The sequence below is a fragment of the Pseudopodoces humilis genome, chromosome 3, assembly GCF_049639895.1.
Source record: "Pseudopodoces humilis isolate 2021_Gansu_Grassland_sample_001 chromosome 3, ASM4963989v1, whole genome shotgun sequence".
Lineage (NCBI taxonomy): Eukaryota > Metazoa > Chordata > Aves > Passeriformes > Paridae > Pseudopodoces > Pseudopodoces humilis.
In genome coordinates this window covers 324,901-349,540 of record NC_142202.1, presented here as the reverse complement: position 1 = coordinate 349,540, position 24,640 = coordinate 324,901, and the positions used below count along the sequence as shown (strand labels likewise).

Sequence of the window (24,640 nt, the reverse complement as noted above, 5' to 3'; positions counted from 1 at the left end):
CCGTTCCCCTTCCCCGTTCCCCTTCCCCGTTCCCCTTCCCCGTTCCCTTCCCTTCCCCGTTCCCCTTCCCCGTTCCCCTTCCCCGTTCCCCTTCCCCGTTCCCCTTCCCCGTTCCCCTTCCCCGTTCCCCTTCCCCGTACCCCTTCCCCGTTCCCCTTCCCCGTTCCCCTTCCCCGTTCCCCTTCCCCTGGCTGTTTCATTCCCCATCCCCGTTCCCATCCCCGTTCCCGTCCCCGTTCCCGTCCCCGTTCCCGTCCCCGTCCCCGTCCCCGTTCCCGTCCCCGTTCCCGTCCCCGTTCCCGTCCCCGTCCCCGTTCCCGTCCCCGTTCCCGTCCCCGTTCCCATCCCCGTTCCCATCCCCGTTCCCATCCCCGTTCCCATCCCCGTTCCCATCCCCCCCGTTCCCATCCCCGTTCCCATCCCCGTTCCCATCCCCGTTCCCATCCCCGTTCCCATCCCCGTTCCCATCCCCGTTCCCATCCCCGTTCCCATCCCCGTTCCCATCCCCGTTCCCATCCCCGTTCCCATCCCCGTTCCCATCCCCGTTCCCATCCCCGTTCCCATCCCCGTTCCCATCCCCGTTCCCATCCCCGTTCCCATCCCCGTTCCCATCCCCGTTCCCATCCCCGTTCCGCCCCGGTGCGGCGGTGCGGGCCGAGCGCTGGCCCGGCTGCCGCGGGCTCGGGGTCGCTCCCCCGGGCTCGGGGCTTTGTGCGGCCGGGCTCGGGGTTCATTAGCATGCGGTCCGGGCTCGGGGCTCTGCTGGCTCACCAGCTGTTCCTGCTGCTCCCGACAATGTCCGGCGGTTCGGGCCGGCCGCGCTCCGCCAGCCTTTCCGCTGGGGATGCCCACGTGGCACCGCAGCGCCGGCCGGCCCCGCATGGCATATGGTGTCTGGATTCATACAAGATGCAAAACTATTCTGCCGCTAATGCACAATGACTCATAGCATTGCTAATTTTTCCAACAAAAGCACGCTTCCACACCCACACTTTTAACCCCTCAGGCTAAAAAGCCTCTTCTTTAGTTTCAAAGCCGTGGAAATGTAAGGAGGTGGGTTCTGGATCAATATCTGAAACCCTATATTTATTTAAAGCATATGCACGCTTATTTTAAATTTCAGCGAAAGCCGGTTTGCAAATCGCCGCTCCGTCGTGCGGCAGGTTTTTGTGTTCCAAAGCGGATTCGTTGTCAGATGCTGGGATTTTAAAATTTTGCGGTAGTTAACGTATTAAAAAAATAATCGGAAGTTGCCACCGTAGAAAAGAAAAGAGTTCTTTTCATTTAAGAGGAAATAAATCCAAGTGTTGTAGCCAGTGGATCCACGAGGATTATGTATTCCGGCGCGAGTTCCCAAGCCGCTTGGTGTAAGCAGCTTGTAATATTTGGGGATCTTTGCTATTTACTGGCTCTTCAGGGACAATAATAATGCACTTTCCAACTAGAGGGAGCTGCTGGTATCCCTGACGCTGATTCTTAACCTTCCAGTCTAATTCCTTTGTGCGGCCGTTCCGACGTTTTAATAAAATCAAGTTAAATTACCCCGAGTCATTTAGATTAAAAGGGTGCGTCTCAGTTCTCGCAGCGTAATCATCAAATTAAACTGCAGAATTCGGGGGGAACTGAAGCAGATCCCAGTTGCTTTCTGTGGAATTCTATAGGTGCTGAAAAGGCTGGCTAGGAGGGAGTGAGGAGCGGGGGCTCCGAGACAAAAAGCGGGTGGGAGGCAGGAGCGGGCCAGCAGCGGGAAGCTCCGGCTCCCTCCGCGCAACAAAGGAACAAAGGGACCTGTGGCCAGCTCCGTGGTGGCCCAGCTCGGGCTCCCCGGGAGCCACTTGTGATGGGGAGCCCGGGCAGCGCTGCAGCAGCTGAAGGCTCCTGCCAGCAGGGATTTCGGGAGAATCTTTCCCAGGGATGGTCGAGGGCTCCTGGGGGCTCCCCGCGGCCTGCGGGGGATCTGGTGGGACGCCCCGTGTCCTCGCCAAGGCCCGGCTGCCAGCCCTGGAAGGGCACTTTCCATCCGGCAGGGCTGTTCCCTCCTCCCAGAAACGGGGTGGGAAGGCACAAAAGCTGCAGGAGGGCAGAGCCACGTGTGGGCACTTCCACAGGTACTTCCCCAGCGCTCCAGGCACGACGCACACATGCAGTCGCCAGTACAGGCTTAGGTCATTTTTCAAACTCCTCTTTCTCTCTCTTGAAGAGATCCTTACATCAGTGTGTGGTTTCCATGAGCCATACATGCTGAAATTGCTTAATCAAAAGTTAAGGAATAAGTTTCTAAGCAGCTCCATGCAGCCGGCACCAAAAGGAGGGAGGCACAGAAAATTTTGTGCCCCTTGTATAAAAGATACTTTGATGGGCAGCACCATAGTCTTACATGGTCCTTTAGAGAGGAATGGCTTCCCCTCTACCTGCATTTGAAAAGCTTTGAAAGCCGTCCTGTTACTGGGGACACGAACATGGTGACATCAAGTGAGAGGAATAGGAGAAAACCTGCGACAAAAAGCAGCTTTCTGGCTGGCATATTGAATTTGTGGGGTTTTTCTTCCTCAGCGTCGTAATTCTGTGTGTTCTTCCCAGTGCTTTTAACTGTCAGGGTTCTGCTGTATGAACAGCAGCAGATGGCTTTTGACGATTCCTTAAATCTAATGTGTAGTAACAATCTAGTGCATGTACAGTATTTCCTGTTAGACAAAGTCTCGGGTAACTTTCTGAGTTTTAATACTTCCCTGAACTGGCCTGGGCCAGTTTTTGTGGAGAACTGTAACTTGTGCCGAGCAGCTGGGTTTGTGGCACGTCCTTAGGGTCATCCACCTGGCTGATTTTCACCCGTGAGACACTGGATTATCTAACACCTTGCTGGCCTTGTGGCTTCCTGAAGCAAAACAGGCCTTCCCCTGCACACCTTGCAGCTGGCAGGACTGAAGGGCTGCTCAGTTATCTCACTGACATCTCGGTGTCACCTGTGTAACAAACCTGGGGTTAGCTCAGCATCTCTGCAAAGCCTCCACACCAAAGATGCGCCGTGACAGCGAACCCGTGGCAGCCAGGGACAGAGCTCCAGCTCCCGGGCCCTTTGCTTTCCTGGCTTTCTCAGGCTCATTCCCGAACTCCTGCTGTCCCTGTGACCCTGATTGGCTTCTTGGTGTTGAAAGGGGGCTGGTGAGGGCTGTGCTTGCCAGCCTGGCACCCTTCAGGCAGTGTGTCACAGAGCACCTTGGAGAGCGAGCCCTGAAGCTGATGCTCACACACTCCCCAGCTCACACGTGAATGGGGCTCTGCACTTTGAATTTCTGTGTCCAGCCCACCACTGCAGTCCTCTCCCCACTGCCAGCCTCCCTCAAAGCTGGGCAATGTGAGGCTCTGAAAAGGCAGCTCCGGTGGTAAGAGTGGAAGGTTTTTCTGTCCTTAACTGTTGAATACCGGTCTGTGTTACGGGGAGGTTTTGAATTGCAGGAATAGCAGTTGCAGCCACACGTGGCAGGCTGAGCAGTGCCCTGCCCTGCAGCCTTGGAGGGCTGGAGCAGCCCCGGGGCTGCCAGGGGGGACAGCACAGCCCTCACCATCAACTCCTGAGCCTGGCAGGAGGGAGGCACCGCTCCAGCAGAACTGTTTGAATTCAGAAACCTTTCCTTTCTAGGCTTTTGCAGAACCTGTTGGGTTTTGTGCTCCCGTGTTTTATGACTTGTTGCCGTGATAATTCAGCTCATCTTACAGGTTTCTCTAATTGTGATTGATGTGTAATCATTCATTTTATTGAACCTCATTAAGGTCTGTGAACCTCTGTCCCAACTTACAGTAATTAGAGCCCAGATAGCCATTCCATCTGTTCCCAAGCACTGGTTAATTAATGAACTTTTAACGTGTTCTTTGCCTTGTAAAAGCCCTCGGTATTCTCAAGTTGCTGAATAGGATTTGCATGCCAGCATTTCCGTTTGTTTTAAATGCCACAGCAACGTGCAGTTTGGAATCCCAAAAGTCAACACACAAAGTCCTGGGATCTCGGAAAGCAAAGTGGAGAGATTTTACTTTCTGTTCCCACTTTGTGCATCAATTACAGTATCTGTGAAACTGGGGTTTGCAAACAAACGCCTCACAGGGTCCTCCAGCGTTCTTCACTGCCCAAACCAACGGCTTTGGATCTTCCCTTGTATTGCTAAAGAAAACACACAGAGATCAGTAAACCAAATGTTTCACTTTTCATGCTGGTACTTACGGGGAGAAGATTAGAAACACGATACCTGCAGACACACGTTTTCCTGCCCTCATATTTCATCCTTTTGTTACATTTTGAGCGTCAGGCCTGAGACAGCTCTGTTAGTTTTATGTGGCATTCACTGCAAGGAGATGTTTAGGATGGAGCAGACTCCACCACTGCTGCTGGAGTTGTCAGGGAGATTGTTGTGGTCCAGGACTGGGAGAAATCAGCAGGAGCCAAGCCCTTGAGTGTTGAGACTTTCTCTGCTTCACCTTTGTGCATTCTGACTGTGCAGTAACATGCTGAGTCAGTGGTGTGTGCAGGCAATAAATCACTGCATTTTTAAAAAATGCATTCGATTTCTGTTTGCCGAGCAGACGGGAGAGGCAGCGTTTCCAGTGGCAGGAGTTTAAAGAAAACGTTGGGGATTTTTGCATTGTTACGTTTGTGATCTGCTGCTGGTTTTTGCGCACAGCGTGGTGGTGTGGGGCTGTAGCTGTGCTCTGCCTCGTTTGGATTGATCTGTGTTTACCTCCAATGTTCAGGACAAGAATTAAGTCATACTACTCAACTCCCTGAAAATCCCTTTCAGCATCCAAAGGCCGACCATCTGTCCGGTCCAGCCATTCTTTCCTCCCCCACTATGTGTTTTAGCCGGGGCTTTGAGCAAGGCTGTATCCTGGAGAAGCAAAATATGAAGGGAAATAAAGGTCTTGGGCCTGGGGCCATGTTCAGCAACGCAAACCCTGTAAATTGCAGATGGTTTTTGTGAAACGAGTGCAGAGAGCCCCTGGTTCTGTGGTATTTCAGCGTGCTGGTCTGTGGCACTGTGGGTGTCCAAGGCACAGACAGCCTTCTCTGCCGAGAGGTTTCCAAAAGAGCTACTTTTAATTCCTTTTCCAATATTTATGTGTGCCAGTTCATCATCTCACCCCTGAGCCCACGTTTCAAACAGCCCACTTGGCAAATCCACGTGTGCTCCCCTGCTTCTTTTTGGGACTGGAGCGTTGTAAGTTACTGGCAGATCTGCAAGAAAACTGGATTTTTTTTCTCGAGCATTTTGGGAAGTGCAGCTGTTTTGTCTGGAAGCGTGCTGGTTTGTGTGCAGTGTCAGGTGTGTGGGGCTCAGCGTGGTGCTGCCTCTTCTCCGGTGCTGATGTGTTCTGCAAGCCCAAGGCTGGGATCTTGTTGATGTTCTTCCAAGATGTTGTTCCACCAGCTGAGATTGACTTAGGAGCAAATCCATTCAGCATTTACTAAGGCATGCTTGTAAATCATGCCTCCCCATTACAGCTGATATTTAGGGGGTGCAGTTCTGTTTACAGGAAGAACCCTGGGATGTTCTCCCTGGGCAGTCCCTCTCCTGCTCTCCACATCTGTATTTGCACCCACCCTGTTATCAGATTAAAAGACGTGCAGACATTCTTGGTGAGGCCTGAGGAGCAAACAGGGCATTGTGGTGAAGGAATGAGAGGAGGGACCTCTTGCCCGGCTCTGCCGGGATCGTGCTGTTGCCTGTGCTGCGGTTCTCTGCATGTGCAGAGATGTCCCCAGTGTTTGCTTCTTTGTTTAATACCAACTTATTTTTATTTTCAGATTAAAATATTTTTAGCAGCCTTTCTGTAGGTTGCCTGTAAAATGTTTGATGTTATTTGGGTTTATTAAGAGAGATAAGAGGGATGTTGTTCTATCAGCTGTTAAATATTATTGCGTGTTAATCCGTATTTTAAAAGTTCAAAGTCTGTGCTAGCTCGTGTTTCTCTGTTCTTGTTGCTGTTGGTACAGACGTGCTCTTCCCATTTGTGTGAAAAACAGAATTCAGCTCAGGCCGTGCATAGATTGTCAGAAAGATTAAAGTGTGCATCGTGCAATTTTTCCTCTTTGAGAAAGGGGCCTTTGATGTGCTAATGTTCACTTTCTCTCTTTCATGGCGAAGTGCTGGGCATTGTTTGGGGCTGCAGAGCAGTGTCTGCTTCAGAGGCAGATCCAGGCCCAAGGTAGCAGCATGTGCAGGGACACTGCTGGCACTGGCCAGGGGATCAGATAAGCTGTGTGCCTGCACAGATAAACACCAGGGCAGGCTCTCAGGAGAGATGCTGCCAGGAAAGCCAAATATTTAATATCCAGCGTCCCACGTGTGTGTGCCAGTGTTCCTGCAGTTACACTGAGTCACGCGCTGCGGGTCCGGACCGGGAAGCTTGGCAGTGCAAGAGGCGCTCGCTGTAGGCTCTGAAATCGCACCCAAACACAAGGCTGTCGTGTATTTCCAAAGTTAATTGGCAAGCGAAATGATTTGGATGGGCTCATCTTGGGTTGCAGTGGGCATTTTCCAGCTAACGGATGAAATTTTGCAGGCTGCTCGCAGGACTGGCTTGAGCTGACGTAGCAGGGGCCCGATGTGGGTGGTGACAGTCACAGTGACAAAAGTGTGTGGGGAATGAGCAGCTAGCTATGAGCAGCCTTTCTTATGCCAAAAGACACCGGTTCTCCTTTTGTAACTGACTGGGAAAGGATGGTTTCCTGAGTTCCTCAGAAGTACGGGAAGAGACGGTGTGTAACTGGGCAGGAGTGAGTGGAGCGCTGGTTGTGTCCTGCAGAAGAGGGATTAGTTGGTAATTGAATGATAAAAGCCTTCCTTTTCAAAGTGGGTGACAGTAAATGAAACAAAACCTGGAATAAAACTCGAATAACAGGAGAACCTGACAGCAGCACGCAGTGTCCCTGCTGTGTAGCTTCTTCCCCGGGTCCCCGTCCCTGCGTATTCCCCCTTCTCCTTTTCCTCCAACCGTGATGCTTCATTAAAAATTCATCCTGCTCCGTGCCTTCTCTTTGGGATGCTCGAGGTCTCCTTTCGTACCCGACGCGACTCAGCAGTTAAGGATGTCAAAGGACTCGAGCAGTTCGGCTCCGAGGGCGCTGGCTGGAAGCGGCAGTGAGAACGCTGAGGAAGTGAAGAAGCTTCCCGAGGGTTGTGCTCAGGCTGTGTGTCCTGGGCAGCAGGACGGAGCTGCTGGGCACACAGGCTCCCTTGGGCTCCTTTCCGTGCTTTAGGCGCGTGCCGGGGCGGGGTGGGCGGCCAGCGGTGGTCACCTCACCGAGGAGCTCCTGCGCCGGCTGCAGCGTGAGCCGTGTCGCAGGGGCCTGGCAGCACGCAGATGGAAGGGGCTGTGCGGGGCAGAGGCTGTGGGGCTGTCGCCGGGGCCTTGGGGGGCAGGTTTTCGGTAGCCTGGAGAAACGGCCGGAGCAGCTCGCTCGTCACCAGTTACCTCCCACCCCTCCTGCCTGCGCCGGCTCACGGGCACCGGCGACTCTCCTGCCGGACTCCCCCTCTCCCACCACAGCTGCCTCTGCAGCAGCACTGGCTTGCTCCTTTGCCGTCTCAAATCAGATTAATTGTCCGCTTAACAAAGTGCTGCCGCTCGGCGAGCCGGCCGTAATCTCATCGCGGTGGAAGTGGGTGCTCCGTAACCCCGACGCCTCGGGGAGTGCACGGCCGCCGTGCCTGCACAGCACGGCTGCTCACCCTGCTCTGCCCTGGTGTACCTGTGTGCCCCCAGCTGGGAAGGGCTCCAGCAGCACCTCAGCTGTCCCTTGGGACCACCTCGTGTTTTGTCACTCCTTGTTCCCGTCACGTGTGTTCCTATAGGCGGTTTTTCCTTTTGCGCTGTGGCGGGGTTCTGTTCCCAATCCCCGTGCACTAATACCTGTGTAAAACATATATCTGTTTACAGTATGTGCCTGTACACGTTAGCCTGGTTTCTGGTCTCATTCTCACTCCCTTTCAGGGCCGGTTTCAACCTGGCCAGTCCTGGTGCTCAAGCTCGGGTGTGCAGCCAGCCGAGCAGCCCTCCCCACTGCTCTGTCTCCACTTCCACCATCATTTCTCTTGTGCCTGGGTTTAGAACGTGGTTGTTTAATAGTGTATTGTACCACTGACTCAGGAACTTGTCCTGTAATTAGTTGTAATGATAAGACTTCCCGGCCACCCTCAGTTACTTGAAACTTACGGGGTAACGTTTTCAGAAGCAGTAGAACATTTAGAAGTTGTTAACAGCAGTGAAACCAATGCGTTGACTTGCCCCTTTGTGAAGGAGTCACGTTTTCAGTTCTGCTCGCTCTCCACCCGCGCATCCCACCTCATAAGTTAAAAAAAGCAGATTTCATAAATACGCACCAGAATTTTAATCTACTTCTCTGGGGAGATGGGGAGCCATCACAGCATCCACACTGGCTGAGCTGTGCTGTGGAAGTGGAATCCAGTTCACCTAGTGGGAAGTCACTTTCAGGGGGAAAAAAAAAACCAAAAAAAAGTTATTTTAAATGCTGACTTAATCATCTGCTGCTGGGGCTGCCGTTTGGCCGAGGCGGCCGGCGGCGAGCGCCGCTCTACCTGTTGCGGGCTGTCTGGCGAAAGGCTACGTTCATTTAACGGATTTTAAGCAACATTATTCTAAGATGCACAAAAGGCATTCTGTGTTATATGAATAAAAGATTTCCCCGTGCTCCTCGTTAACCCTACAATGCCAGGCAGTGTCATTGAAGTGCAGCCACCTGGCAGGGAGCTCCGGGCTCAGCTGCCGCAGCCCGGCCGGGGGCAGCGCCAGGTGCTGCGGGGCCGGGGGGGACCCGCTCGGGGACGCAGGTACAGCGTGGAAAGGGACACCGAGGGATGGGGGCCCCTCCAGAGCTCCCTCACACCCGGGAGCTGTTTGTCCCTGGGTGCCACCCACAGCCCTGGGGCAGCCCACGCTCAGTCCCTGCTTTGGAATATCCTCAGAGCTGTCAGGTGATCGTTTTAAACCTCCGTCCTCCTTAGAGTGGTTTTAATTTAAAGCGGGGATATCCCCGCTGGTTTCCTGCTGGGCTTTCTCTAATTTGTTCTTCCTTCCCACCCTCTAACATCCGGCGGTTTCCCAGCCTGTCTCACGGCAGCAACAAGTCTGTTTGGTGTTAAGCATCTTGCAAATGGTGTCACTCATAATGGATGTGATAATAAGCCCCAGTTACCTGTCCCCGATTGTAATAAATGTGAATTACCAGCTATAATAGACCTGAAACGGAGCCATTTAGTGTTAGACCCAGAAAAAATGAAAATATCTGTAATAAACTGGAAGGGGCAAAATTACTTGGTGTAATTATATTTTGTTCTGCTTGTAGCTGCCAGATCATCATACTGATGTTATCAAACTGACAGGGTTTGGTAACATTTAGTAGGTGAGAAACTATATTTATAAATTGAAAAGACTTTGTTCCTTAATGAGTGAGTCTGACAGTCCATCGCTTGCATCCAAAGCACAGAGGTGCCCCTTTCTGGGATATCACTCCACTGGCTGTGATTCAGTTAGAACTAAATGAATGGAGCTCTTTTAGGAACAAATTCATTTGGCACGTGCATTTATATTCCATACAGTTCCAGGAATCCCTCTGTGTGCTGCTCAGGTCCCCTGAGCACACAAAGCCACCTCAGTGTCAGCGCAGCTGTTCCTTGGGGTGGGAATCACACCCCACGCATGGATGGCAGCACAAATAATGTTTTTCTGGACTGTGTGTAAACAATTTTGTGACACGTTCTCATTAAAAAACAAGTCTGTCGTTGTCTCCAGTTCCTCTGTCTCTGGCAGCGTAGGTTCAAAGCTGGGCGTTGCAGAGGCTGGCACCTTTGGGTTTTCAGTGGTTTGGAGTATGGCATTATCCCAGGAGATTCCCAAATGTACCTTCACCTGGGTACTGCTGTGATGGAGCTTGAGCTGTCCCTTGTCTCCAGGTGCACTGTGGAGCAGGTCTCATGTGGCATGTGAACTCTTTTGGTGACATTTCTGGCTTTAGAATATCCTTGTGTTTGGGCAGGGGAGGAGCAACAAGTGCAGGAACGTTAAATGCACGTGCCTGTCAAACTGGAGACACCCTGCAGGTCGGTGTGTTTGTGTATGTGCAGTGACCAAAGCATAACAGCAGCAGTTCAGAAACCTTTATAACCCACTTTGGTTTGGTTTCTTTTTAATTCTAAAAATTTAAGATATAAGGGAATACCCAACAGCATTTTGTCATTAGCTGGTATAATTCATAAAATAAACTCGCAAACCTTGCTGGGAGGTCTGCACCTTTCCTACCCGCCTGGGTACAGGACAGGAAGGCGCAGCTGGTACCCAGCATCCCCCTGCCAGCAGCTCCTCTGCATTTACGGTGGGAGAATCTCCGTGCCCAGCTCTCCTGGCTGCACCACCTTGGGATCTGGAGTTTGGCTGGGTCCCTGGGAGCTCCACCTGGAATTTCACAGTGGAGGGAGGTAGCGGTCTGTGCTGCCAGCACGGGCCCTTGCTCTCCCCGGTGCCTCAGGAGAGAGGAGCTCAACATCACTGCTCTGGGGCACTGGGAAGGTGGCTTTCAATTAGACCTGGGAAACTCCTGTCCCTTTATCTCTCAGGACTGAGGAGGGAAACTGTATGGCCACCTCCAGAGAAAGTGTATCTGGGGGGAATCACACCCCGCTGATTTGCTGGTGAAAAACCTTGTGCCCAGGTGTCACAACACAGAACTTTTGACAGCGGCCTCTCGGGGCTTAGAGCTCGGTGTGCCCTGCGGCTCTGAACTGGTAGCAGGCCATCGTGTCATCATTGTAATTGAAATATTTTCATCCAAGCCGTGTTAGTACAGTGGTAAGCATGGGATGCAGAGGCCAGCTGTATCTTGGATGGGCAGAGGGCTGGTTGCACCGTGCGAAATAGACAGTGCCGTGTTTTAGGCACGGTTGTGTGTGGTTTGTCACCTCTGTAGCGCACGAGGAACGTGCTGAATGGGAAAAAAGTCAATAAAGGGGATGAGGCAGAGGCCTGCCTCTCTTTTCAACAGAACAGGTCTGTGTGCAAAGAAGGCCTAGTTGGGAGGAGAGCATTGCAGGGACTGTGGCAGCATTGCAGAGCTTTGCGTGGGGATGAGCTGGAGTGCTGTCGGGGTTCAGAGCGCTGCGGGAGCAGCGGTTGTGCCCCTTTGCTGGCGCTGCGGAGCGCTCGGTCTGTAACGGTACGTGTGTCTGCCCCCGGAGGCTTCCCGCCTGCCTGAGCACTCAGAAATTAAGATGAAAGCTCGTTTTCTGCCTTATTCATAATAAATGCAAGATTCTCCCCTGAAGCACTTGGCATGACTAATGTGCCACATATTCTTGCTATCCCAGAGCAGCAGGCGAGTGCCTCTGCCAGACGGGTGCTCGCAGCACACCTTGGGCCGCGCGCAGCGGCAGCGGGAGCCACCGCAGCCTTTGCCTCAGGGCACCTTCAGAATGGCTTTGCTGTTACACTGCTTGATGTCCACAGAGATGCTTTCGATCGAACAACGGTGTGAAACGTGTTTCTGTTGTTGTTTTGCCGCGCTTTCCCCTTTAAAGCAATTACCGGCGACCCGACCGTCTGCACGGAGCCGCCGTATCGCGCCGTGCACGCGGGGAAACGCCGCGGCAGCGTGCCCTGGGACTCGGAGCGCTCCCAGGCTCTCGGGGACCTGAGGCCCATCCCCATCAGTCAGCACCGAGGTTCTTCTGTGATCCCGTGAGGGACCCGGGCCCCGCTGCGGGGAGGGAGGTGGCAGAGCTGCAGGCGCGGTGCCGAGGCGCTGGACAAACGCTCTACGCAGAAGGGATCCCTTTGCAGACCTCCCGGCGCCTGTCGGTCTCAGGGAGAGCCGTGTCCCTTCCACACCAGGGTGTTCTGGGCTCCAGCCATCCCCCTGGCACAGAGGGCTGCCTGTCAGTGCAATTGGTGGCACGGCAGCAGAAAATTGTGCCGCGGGGAGGATGAGCTCTTGGTTTTGGCAGCGGAGGACGGTGCGCCTGTTTTGGATAAGGAGGAGGAACAGCAGCCCTGGCACAGGCTGGCCCTGCTCCGCCAAGGGAGCCCTGGCTCTCCTGGCTGCGGCGTGGGCAGATGGCAGTGACGGGGGCCGGCCGTGGGGACAGGGGCCCACAGCCCCCGGCGGTCGCACGCGCGTCTCAGGTGTTACACGGAGCGATTCAGGGCAGGCGCCACTGCAGTTTCCATCCTGCGCGCTTTGGTTTACAAAAAGCACGTAAGTCTGCGGTGGCTGACAAGTACAGTTCAATTGCACCTGTTTAGCGAAGGATACGTGTTACCAAAATTCCCCCAAAAGTTCTCGGTGAAATTCGTGCGGCGTTGGCGGTCACTGGACCGTAAACGATGGCGAGCCCAATCAAGCAGGTTGAGTTTCGCACCAGAACTGCCTAACACCACATTTTAAGAGCACGGTAACTCCATCCTCTTCAGAGCTGGGGAGGACAATTAGGTGCAGAAAGGTCATCAGCCAACACATCTCTGCTAACCTCGGTTTCACGGTCCTGGCTTTATTCTGCTTTGGTAAGTCCCGAACATTCATGTTCTTGTTTGCTTTCCGAGCTGCTGTCGCAGTGTCAGGAGCAAACCCTTTTTTGTGAACCATCTTTGGGCCCTGTGACACAATCAGGACGAAACTGAAATAGATGTTTCTTGCACTGAACAGTAAATTCAAAGATTTTCTGCGGGTGTCCCTAATTGGCTAGAGAAAGAATTGGTATGTGGACACGTAGCCAGCCTTAGTGTCCAACGGGCTGGAAAGAACTGTCTCCCTCCGTGCTTTGAGCTTTTCCACTGGCCCAGTGCCCCAGAAGCCTTCTCTGCACGTGGCAGATGGGAGCTGCAGCAGGTCCATGCCACGCGTCAGGGTCCCTTTGGAGCCGCAGGGACAGGCGCTGCAGCGAGCGCTCTCCGTGGGCCCTGGCGGTGTCCTGGGTGCCAGTGGTGGCACCGGTGCCCTGCGGTGTTGGCACGGCCCCTGGAGAGCGGCCAGGCACTTCTCCCCAGCCTGGCCACAAACCCACAGACACTCCTGTTTTTATTTGCCAACTGCGTCAGCAGAGCGCATTGTTCTTTCCCTGTAGCGGTGACGGTATAATAAATGCTGCATAAATGTTTTTGTTTTCAAACGGTACCCTGGGGCACGAGGGGCTGGCCATTGCCATCAGCAGGAGTGGGGCCCTGAGATCGAGGTTAGCATGGAGTTAAGATGAATAAGCACAAGTTCTGTATTTTTCAGGATCTGCCTGAGTCACCACCTTCTATATTCCCTTGATTCTCAGCAGGGCAGCTTGATGTGGTTTAGTCTTGTGTGTGTGTGTGTGTGTGTGTGTGCAGGGAGGGAAACGGTGGGCAGGTCTGGTCCTGGGATCAGTGGGCTCAGGGCACCTGCAGAACCCAGGTTATGAGGACTTTGAAGGGTTTTCAAGGTCCTTATGTTTTGAAAGCGGCTCCATGTTGTAGAGGTTAAACATAGAAGTGATGCTGGTGGGTGAGAGCCAGGTGCTGGCTGGTACCCACCTCTGGTGAATTTTCAAAAGCTTCTGCCTTTTGTCTTTTGCATCCTCCATCTGGAAGGATGTCCTGTGTGTTTCACTCTGCAGGTCATCCTGCTGCTGCAATAGGTTTCTGTGGTTTATTGCAAATAGCTGATGTTCACATTTTAATGTATTGGGGTTTTTTTTTCAAACAGCCTTCATTGTGTGGTTGAAATGTTAAAGTAATTAGTATGCTGATAAAACACTACTAGAAGCTCATAATACTCAAATATTGAGATTTGTTTGTTGGATTCAAATAGGACCTAAATTCCTGCTCTCCCACAGTTTTATATATGTTCACGATCTATAATTCACACTCATGGCCCTCCATGTCATTATTTCACATGGAATGAAAAAGAATAAACCCGTTTGTGTCTGTCTGAAATATTTTGCTCTGGAGTTCTGCCTTGGCAGAAGCAAAATGTAAAATAATGCAGCCGTGGAGGGGTGGGTCAAATTGCCGTACGTATCAAAAGAGGAGCTTTTGATCAGCTCCTTGGAGGGTCTGGTGTAACTCCATTTATCTGCAGATCTCAGGGGATGCCCCAAGCCCCCAGATAACCGGGGGTTTGGTTAATCAGGGCAGCCAGCTGTCCAGCTTTCCGCCGGGGTAGGGTTCAAGCTCACAGCCTGCCCTCTGCAGCCAGGCCTGCCGCAGCAGTGCATTTGTGTGCTCCCTGCAGCGCTCCAGCCCTGAGGCTGCTCCAGGAAAGCCAGCCAGGCACTCAGAGCTCCCTCCCAGCCCTGCTCAGAGCTGGGGCGTTGCTGATCCACGCTTGCATTTTTAAACCAGTAGTTTATGTGGCACGTCTAAATTCTGCTCGGTGTTGGGGGCACCTTGGTGTCAGGTGGGCTCTGCCCAAAGCTCACAGGAGAGCCGTGACACAAAGGTCAGGTTAAAGAGGTTTGGTGTGAGGTTCTGATGTGTGCCATTTCGCGGTTGGCTCTTTAGGCTGAAGGCACAGCACATTTTTCCATCATGGGGCAGCTCTGACAGAAGTATTGCTCCAGGGATTTTCGGGACAGCCGCCTTCCTACAGGGCAATAAATAGAAAACTTTGTGATGCTTTTTTTACAGGATGGAGGTGTTTTTTGCAGGGTTCTTTTCCAGATCGTTCACCGTGCCTCCACACTGAGATTCCTAGACTCCGGCAAAATTTTACTTGGCTTTTTCTTTTTTTAATGAAACCCAACTGTTCTCCCAAATGTGCATATGTACCGAGACAGAGATAGCAGGGAGTTTGATTTCACTTTGCTGGAGTCACTCAGTTCTGGTTTGATTAAGCTGTGCGTACAAACGAGCTCGCTGTCCCCATGGCAGGAGCAGGAGCTGCTGTGTGTCCCCGCTGCTCGGGGAGCACCGAGCCGAGCTGGCTGCTGACGGGAGCCGGGGTGTGCAGCACCGGCCTGGCTGGGCTGGGCTCTTCCTGCGCGATCTGCGGGGCTCTCCAGACCTCGCACTGTTCTTCCTCGGCTGCCTGTCCTGTCGCTGCTCAGCTGCTTGTCCGGGCGGGTTTTCCCGGTGTTTTGTGTGCTGAGCGGCATCCTCCGGCTCGTCAGCAGGGTTTTACCGGGGGCAGAGCAAAGCCGGGCAGCGTTTCCGTGAGCTGTCCGGAGCCGCTCGGGACCCAGCAGGGCATTATCGGGCAAGCCTGAAAAGCCTTTGCTCGTCCCCCGGGCCTGGGTGGAAGGCCAGGAGCAGGCGGGGCCGGGGCCGGGCGGTGAATGGAGCGCTGCCGGCCGGCCCGCAGGCTCAGGTGCTCGGCAGCCCCCGGTGTCACCGAGCCCTTTGAGCGATTTGTCACGGCCGGGGCCGCCCCCGCTGCGGCAGCCCGGGCCGGCCCCAGACGGGACCAGCCCCGGCAGCCCCCGGGAGCCCCGGCAGCCCCAGGAGCCCCGGGAGCCCCAGGAGCCCCAGGAGCTCCGGCAGCCCCAGGAGCTCCGGCAGCCCCCGGGAGCCCCGGCAGCCCCAGGAGCTCCGGCAGCCCCAGGAGCCCCGGCAGCCCCAGGAGCCCCGGCAGCCCCCGGGAGCCCCAGGAGCCCCGGCAACCCCAGGAGCTCCGGCAGCCCCAGGAGCTCCGGCAGCCCCAGGAGCTCCGGCAGCCCCGGCAGCCCCAGGAGCCCCGGGAGCCCCAGGAGCTCCGGCAGCCCCGGCAGCCCCGGCCCGCACGGCCCTGGCAACAGCCGAGCGCCCGGGAATCGCCATCTCCATAATGAGCGCTGAATGGCATCCGTCAGTCCCTTTACAATCGGGCCCGGGCGTGTGCCTCCTCTCGGAGGAAGTTTGGCAGCCTATTCATTAGCGAGAGTCACCGGGAGTTCAGCCCGTGGAGGGAGCAGCCCCGCACGCTGGCGCTGGCAGGAGCGCGTTCTCCCGGGCAGGGCAGGGGAACCGAGCAAATAACGCTGGCAGCAGGTGCAAACGCTGAAATGCTGCCTATTGATTTTCTTTCTTCAGGCTTCCACGGGAAGTTTATAAGAAGATTTATCATGTATCAATCGTTCTCTATGAGCGTTAAACGCAAAATTCTTCCTTTCTTTCTCTTCCCTTTGTTGCCACCGTGCCCGCAGGAACTCACGTGCAATGAAGACGTGCTTTGCTTATTCCCTTCGAGGTCGACACCAGACCATCGTCTCCTGGCTTTAAGCACCGCTTTTATCTGATTTTTTTTTTTTTTTTTTTAAAGTAGTGTTTCAGAGTGGTTTTGTTAATGTACTGCAAGTCACAAATGGCACTTCAATATTAATTAGTAATGCTTTTCAATTCTAAATACCCTCACCTGCATTCTGTTGTCACTGGTGTTATTCTCCTGCTCCTAATTTCTAAATTCAGCTTGGCCTTTGCTCCCACCGAACAGCCTTGCAGAGCTCGAGTGCATTTCCCCATAACAGAAACACAATGAGGCGCTGAAAACTTTTGTTTTCGCTGAGGAAACGGAGAATGAGATGTCATCCTGGCTCCTGCGAGCCCTAATTCATAAAGTCATACGTGAGGCTCTCCAGCCCATTGTAGGTTTGTCCCAGGCGTTATCCCGTTATTGGAAGTGTATGATTCACCTTCTGAGCAGACAGAAGCTGCACACAAAAGGGGAAGATTTGCTTTCTCCGCTGTGAAAGGCTGCCGCAAGCAGGGGTCCTATTAAGACAGCTGGAAAGTTGCTTCAGCTTGTTACGCTTGTAAGTTTTATTGGTGACTGGTTTTTGATTACACATTTGAATGCTGTGTGTTCCAGGTTGCCGAGTTTTAATTAAAAGGCAATAGTCTCGATGTTAGCTCGCTTTGTTGCCTGCATTATTCAGGCCATAATGCATGCAAGTTGTGGGCTGGGTTCGTCCACTGTGCATCGTTTATTTGGGATACATAAGGTTGCACCTTCTAGCACCTGCCCTAAACATAACCATCACGCTTTTGGAATTGGTTTATTGTGCTTAATTTTGTCTAAGAAATCCAGTGATCAAATGAATGGGGGGGGAGGGGGGGTGTATCCCTCTGTCCTGTAGGTTTTTTCCTCCAATCTAGGTACTTTTCTGGTCATTGGAACAGGAATATTGCATGCCAGGAGCTTCCCATAGTGCCGCAGCCTGTCTGTGACGGTGGCTTTTGATCTGGGGCTTCTGCTCCTGTGCTCAGCAGCTCCCAGGTCACAGCTTAGTCAGGAAGCTCAAAAGGTGTTACCCTGAATTTCCAGCCCTGAATCTATCTATCCCCTCTTTGTCGCCCCCATTCAGAGCCCTTGGGCAGTTCTGGGCCGGTTCCCTGCCCGTTCCAGCCCGGTCAGTGGATCTGGGGCTGCTGCTCGGGGATGCCGTGACAGCCTTGAGTTCTGCACACACCTTTCCTTAACGGGGCCTCACAGCTACGAGGAGAGAGCTCTGTACCTCGAAGCCATCATCCAGAACCACAAAGAAGTGATGACGTTTGAGGATTTTGCCGCTCAGGTCTTCTCTCCCTCTCCCAGCTACTCCCTCGGTGGAACTGGTGAGTCTCTGCACATTATTCTTCTCTGTAGCTCCAAGAAGCACTTGAGCAGCAGATGTACACCTGTTTTTTGTAGATAAATGCTTGCAAATTTAAGAAGACTATTCTTCCCCTGAATCAACTAATGAATATCAAAAGGAATGATGACATTCATTTTAATTTGTTTTGCATCAGAGCTATTCACACTGCTCCTTTCTTCAGCTATCCTGTTAACCCCCAACTCCGGCGAGGTTAATGAACTTTCTCGCAGTGATGGGCTCGGGCTCATTCAGGACTCTGGGTTCTTGCTGAGCCGGGAATATTGTGTTCAAAAGCGAGGCCTGAATCGGGGCTCACTTATCAGAAATAGTTCCTCGCAGGGGAAGCTGCTGCTAATGCTAAATGGGGATTATGCTGCTGAGCTACCAGGGTCAGGGATTAATGCACAAGAGCCGCAGGAACGGGGTGCTGTCAGGGACTCGCAGCGGCGCGCGGGATGCGGCGCGTCCCTTCGCTGCGGGCGAGCGCGCGGCAGGCTGCCCTGCAGCACCTGGCCCGCAGCCTCTGCGGGGCTTGTGGTGGGTGTGTGGGGGGTGTGTGTGTGTGTGTGTGTGCACACGTCGGTGCTCATCAGTCATCGGCCTGCCGAGAGCTGACACTGTGCCCAACTCTGGGAATTTATCCCCTGTGTGCCTTGTGGAGGGTTAGCTTAGCGTGCAGTCACAATCGCTGTCTGGCGGCTTTGGTGGAGTTTAAGTGAACCTCTCCTGAAAGGGAACTTTGGCTCTGACATGCACATTTCTAGTGCCCTCAAAATGTGGTTTTTTCCAGCATCCAGAAAGTATCTGGTCACCGTGTGCTGGACTCTGTAACAAAGATTCCTTAATCCATCGTTGACACTCCTAGGGTGACACTGGCACTTTCTAACGATTCCCTGCTTCTCTTTTGGATTGCTGAATAGATTATTTCCAACCTGTATAAACGTTGCGGGACATCTGCTCTATTTCTCTTTAGCCCTACTTGTTAGCAGATATCTTCCATCTAAACTGAAACACTGAAGGAAGAAATTAAATTTGCTCACATAAATCACTTAGGAATAAAACCAGGCGTGCAGCATTGTCTGGCGTTGCTGGCTCCGATCCTGGCGTGCTCGGAGCTTTGTGAGGAGATAAGAGGCCCGTGCTGGCCGGGCAGTGGTGGCCAGGAGCAGCAGGCAGAAGGCTTTGGAGATAAGCGCTGGCAGGAGGGGGGAGGAAGCCGGGAGCATTTACATAATCGCGCCTCTGCGTCCTGGAGAGGCGTCAGGGAACACGGGATGGATCTATTGATCTCTGCTGAACTGGAATACTAAACAATGCTAGGAAAGCTTATAACTTAAAGCTTTGATTAATGTTTCCTACATTAAAAAGTAGAACAGCTGTGCATTAAATTCTTTTATACACTCTGCCAAAAGTCTGAGACAAAAAAATTGCCCATTTCAATAGCAGCGCGGCGCGTGCCCAGGGCTGGTTGTTAGCACTTGAATCGTTTATCTGCCGACATATCAGCAAGTAGGAATGTGGATCTAGAGATCTGTTTTAAACGCTTTGCTCTGTGCCTAGTTGTTTTCCATCTTCGCTTGTTCTTAGCACGCGGTGTTGTGTCAGATGTGGTTTGACAGGGCAGAGCCCCCGGCAGCCCCACTTTCGGAAGGATAAGCTGTGTATGCCGAACACATTTTAAGTGTTTCCCAGCAGCTGAGGATTTCAAAACACTGTTAAATCAGGAGTACCTGGGTATGATTTCATTATTTTAATTGCTTGCAAGTGCGAAGCCTCCCCCAGCCCGGTCCCAATTTTCAGACTTCTGAGCCTCAAGAATTAATTTCCCGCTCATGAACTGGAGGCTGGCCATGACTTCTGGTGTCACAATCTCCGCTTCAGAGAGTCTCTTCACGTTAGTTACCTGCTGATTCTCCTGCATATTTAGTGAGTGACGAGCAGGGGCAGTGTCAGCTGTGGCCATGGGGATGTGTTTTCCATCAGATGCCCCTCAGCAGTGGGCAGGGAGGCTGCATGGAGCCCCGGCAGCTCCGCTGTTCCCCAGCCAGGCCTGCTCCAGACATGGATCCACCTGTCCACCCGCACCTGCAGGAGTCACCTGTCTGCCACTCAGCAATACAGGGGGCATTTCTCTCTTCTGAAACAGAAAAAAGGAGTCAGGGAGCAGTAAATAAAAAGAAGCACTTCTCCCTGAAGGAGTGGTCGGGCACCGGCACAGGCTGCCCAGGGAGGCACTGGTTCCCCGTATCTGGAAGTGTTCAGGATGCTTTAGGATCTGATCTTGTGGTGATGATGGTTGGTGCTGGATTGGCCATTGGACTTGCTGATCTCTTCCAGCCTTGATTCTGTGGGATGTATGGAGCTGGCACAGGTGGCAGTACAAGCCAGCTGGTTCTGCTGAGCATAAAGCGCTCAGGTAAATGTAAGATTAATTCTCATCTGATCTGGTTGTTATAATGCCCCTCAGGTGTGATCCTGTCAGTGCTGCGAACGCCTGTGTGCAGCAGAGAGGGTCAGGGGGTAAGGGTGCTGCTCATCACAGTGCAGCGTGTTCTCAGGGGTGATGTCTCCCACAGCGTGGGGAGAAATCAAACGCAGCTCTCGGTGTGACGCCTTACTGGGGTGTCGCTGGCTAGGAGATAATTATTGGAACTGGATGTTTTTGTGTTTTCCGATGCTGCCCCCGGGGATGCATCCCCAGACTCACGTGGGATGTGGTTTTCCTGCCCTGGCTTAGTCTCCCTGTCACCAGTCTTGCAGGTGCTGCGTTTTCTTGAGGAAAATTGTCCAGCTGATCTCCTTTGCTGTTTTGAGGAACAGAGCCTTAAACTCCCTGTATGGATCACAGATAGCCCCGATACCTTCAGCACTGAAAATGCAGCCTCACAGGCAGAATGGCCATCCCCAAACTCATTTAGGGGATGTGCAGATTAGGAACAAAAGCTGGGAATACGGCCCTTTGTTGTTAAACCGGTGCATTACATGCTGTATTTTAATTAGGCAGGGTTTGAGAGGCAGCCCAGGAAATCCTCCGTAATCCAACACTATTGAATTATTCTCATTCTTTCCCTCTGCAGATTTTTCTCCTTTTAGTGGATAGGCTTTAAGCTGCTGTTCTTGCTCCTTCAGCCAAAACCAGAAATAGTTACTCAACGAAATACTTGTGTGTTCTTTAAAATAATTGGTGAAGGTGAAGTGGGCAGAGCAGCGCCCCAGCTTCAACCGCCTCTGCGGCTCATGAGGGTTCCTTGGGGCTTTGGGCTCTTTCTGTGGCAGAGCAGCAGCAGAAGCACGGTGTTAACCTAGGGAAGTGGAAGGGGCTGCTGGATATTGCAGAACAAGTCTCCAGCCATAGCTTTCACAAGGATTCTGTCTGAGGGGTTTGTGTTTGCCGTGGCAGGTTCCTGCTTTCCAGGGAACCCCCTGGTGCAGCACTGCCGCCGGCGCCTCAGGGGTTAATGGGAACGGGCACACTTGACTGCTGAGAGGACTGATCTAATCACTGCCATATCCAAGTGCATCTGTTCACCATGAGGTCATTCTTGTGCATGCTAATGACTTGGAAAATAAAGCACAATGCTCAGCGTTATCAGGGAAGATGTAGTGTAAATCTTGGCTTTTTTAGTTGCTAATGGATAGCGTGGAGTGGGCAGAGAAAGCATCTCGGGTTCCTGTGCTCCAGCTTGACGTTTTTAAAGCATCCTTTTCAGTAGAGCATCAGAAAAACTGCTGGAAAACTTGGACATGTGGTATCTGTTGATAAATGGATTCTTTAATGAATATTATGGCATTGCCCAGGAGCAACACTTGAGTGGAGGAACTATTGAGGTTTTCAGCATTCCCTGGTTTTAAAGCCTCGGGAGCTGTGCCTGCTGATTTACATAAAACCGAGATTTTGCAACCTTTTTGTTGCAAAGGTGACACGTGCTTTTCTTTTGTGTCTGGACTTTTACATGCCCAAAGTTCTTGTAGAAAATATTTGAATGTACAGTGAGCAAGATAGGGTTTATTTTAAACCACTTTTTGTTCAGTGCTGGGCTTTATCTTTTCCACTTTAAAGCAAAAGGATTATTCGAACTGGACATGCAGATTTAAAATGCTTTTTGACAGAAACAAAACCAAACCCAGACTAATTCTTGTTTTAAACAGGACTGATGCTTTCTGTAGCAGTAATTGAGCCAAGGATACCTTTTGTTTTGGTTTGATTTTTCTGGGGTTTTTATACTACTTTGGGGGTTTTGTCCTTTTGCCTTTTTCCTTGAAGCCCTGTAGGCTGTTCTGTCAGATCTGTGTCCGGGTTCTCTATAAATATATGTATTATTTTTGCCTGTTTTCCTGGGAATATTGAAAACATACACATCTGAAACTGAGTAACCGTGCCACTGTCTGGGAGCACAACATGCGGTGTGTGCCAAGGGTTGGGTTTGATCGGTGTGTCAGTGTCGCCTGAAACCGAACAATTTGTTTCTAATATATGGGATCTAGGAAATTCCCGACTGACCTGGTTACTCGTGGGACAGGGAATTGTTGTCTGCTGGGCACGGTGCTCAGCAGGTGAGGTGGACACTGTGCAGCCCTTGGTGCAGCTTGTCCAGGCAGTGAACAAAGAGGAAAAGCGGTGGGAAGTGGAGCAGAGGCACCAGGACAGTCACCACAGGAGGCAGGACTCAAGGGCTTTCTCTTCTCCCTCCTTCCCTGTGAGGACTATTCAGGATGAGGCACAAGGAGCTGTCTGGCTTCCCCTGTCCAACCCGGGTTGTTCCTCATCCTCGGCAGACTGGAGCCTGCCGCAGCTGGGCTGCCCTCGGGGAGTTCCTGCAGTGGCACCAGTGGATGCGGGAGCTGCTCCTTGCCTGTGTGCTCTCGGTTTTCGGTGCTCTGCCCATAGTTTTCCTGCCCTTTGGGCAGGGCTGCTGCCCACGTGTCCCTGTGAGGGTCAGGAATGGTCTGGCATTAGCAGGGCAGGGTCAGAGGTACCCCGAGGTGTTGGGGGCAGCAGCTCTGTGGCCGAACAGGCTGATGAAGGTGTCTGCCCAGGAGCCCAGGCCTGGCTCCAGAGGGTCCAGATCCCTGAGGAAGTGGCCACCTGCACAATGTGGTGCTGGGGCTGTCCCTTGGGCCACCACTGGGGGTGGACAGTCCAAACTTGTCCTCTGAGGCTGGGCAGGTGCTGGGACTGCTTCCCCCTCAAGGCCGGTGTTCCCCTTGGGATCCGCAGCCACATCAGGGCTCTCAGCCTGGCCGGCCCCCTGCCTTTCCCATGGAATTGGCTGGCTCAGAGGGCACTCCCAGCTCCGCTCTCCAGGAGAGGAGGTGGGGAGGGAGAGCAGTCCCAGCAATCGGTGTTGGCATGGGTGAAGATATGAGCTGGATGGGCTGTCTCCTCTGCCGGCTGACAGCTCCGGCTGCCCGAGCTGACGGAGAAAGCTCCAGGCACCGAGGCCCCTTTGCGTTTTCCCTCTGCACTTGAGGTGCCAGCAGAGAGCCGGAGCAGAGGCAGAGCAGAACCGGGCCAGAACCGCCCTGCAGCTGTGTGCAGAGGGCTTGGGCTGCCCTACCTGTGACACCCACATAACCCCCAGCGCCTGGTGGGGGGGTCCCTGGCTGAGGCTGAGCCTGGCAGAACTCAGCAGCAGCTGCTCCAACTTGTGAGTAATTAAACTTCAGTGTGTACATTTCAGGCTTATTTCTGAGGCCCTCAAACTGTGAAGGCCCTCAGTGGTGCCAGGCACTCCCATCTGAGCTGTGGGTGCTGTTCTAGGGTCAGTTCTGCCCTGGTTAACAGGTACTGTCAGAGTCTCTTTACTGTGTCACAGCTTTCCAGGCACTGCAGGATGTGATTAACCCAGCTTCAGTTATCTGTGGGTTCTTCCACGCAGGCTCAGGATGCTGCTTACGGTGGATTTGGAGTATGTATTTGGGAGCTGGAAACAAGAATGCTGTGCAGATTTACTACAACAATTCTATCTGGAATTTTATTACCTCTGCATTTTCTAGGAAGGAAAACAAAGATTTCCACAGACATGGATGAAAGGTTAAGGGGGGGCTGGAATAGGTCACAGCCCATGGGAAAACTTACTGGTTCTTCTCGAGTACCTGTCTTCAGGATCCTCACAGGTCATGGTCTTACCCACCCTTGCTGTCAGGGGTGTTCAGCTGCTTCACGAGCAGTGGCTAAAAGGCCATTCCCAGAGCACGTGCCCTGGGGAAGAAACCAGGTTTGTTCTGTGGACTGGATTTAAGATGCAATACACCATCTCTCTCTGGCTTCCTGCAAGGTAACCCTGCATTTAAAATGCTTTCATCTATATTTCGATTGTTTTTAGTCCCTCCTGCAAGAAATGTGTTTTAAAAGCTTAATGCTCTCTAAGCAGCCTCACCTGTGAGAGGCCCTCCAGGGTGTGTGTGTGTGTCTCATCTGAGTGCAGGTGTGTGTCTGCTCATGGACAGGTTTTATGCACTCAAGGACTTCCTCCTCTGGGAAATTTATGTGGCACCAGGATCACTATGCTGCTCACTTCCTGGAGTTTTAACCTGGCTATAGTGTCACAGAGGTTTAGGTCTCCCTGAAGCCTCAAATTTTAGCTGGTTTGAAATGGTGTGGCCGGCAACAGTGCTGGATGTGGAGCAGCTGCATGCCACCATTGCACAGCAGCAGGTTTGGCAGAAGATGAAGCGCCATGAATAATCATTCCAGCTTTTGCCAGCCTTCCCTCCCTTGTTTGTTTCAGTCCTCAGACCCCAGGAGGAAGTGCATGGGTCCGTCCGTGTGTCTGCAGGTCCCTGAGGGAAGCTCCCCTCCCGCCTCTAGCAGGGTGTGCTGTGTGGGGCTGGTGCAAGCGCAGCAGTCACAGGGTACAGCTCCTGCACTGACTGACTCGGTTTTGTTCCCCTCCTTTGGTCCTGTACTGACATGGTTTTGTTCTCTCCCTGTAGATTAGAGTGTTAATGCTCTCGCTACAGTAACGGCCGCAGGTAAGAGTGACGCTTCCCACTGGCCGCTCTGCTGCTGTGCTTCATCACTAACAGCTCTCCTTCCCCTCGTCCTCCCTCGCTGCCTCTGCTCC

At 52.8% G+C, this 24,640-nt stretch overlaps 1 protein-coding gene across 4 annotated transcripts in view; it reads left to right on the top strand.

Annotated features, from left to right (window-relative positions):
* The window catches only part of RALGAPA2 (Ral GTPase activating protein catalytic subunit alpha 2), a 99,474-nt gene that overhangs the window by 69,053 nt on the left and 5,781 nt on the right, over positions 1–24,640 (top strand). For 2 of the 4 annotated variants that reach the window (XM_088052515.1, XM_088052512.1), the window contains 2 exons: positions 17,432–17,553; positions 24,510–24,548. In XM_088052515.1, the coding sequence (XP_087908641.1) occupies positions 17,432–17,553; positions 24,510–24,514 (127 nt within the window). In that variant the 3' untranslated portion in view covers positions 24,515–24,548. The other 2 variants (XM_088052513.1, XM_088052511.1) reach the window with 1 other exon arrangement.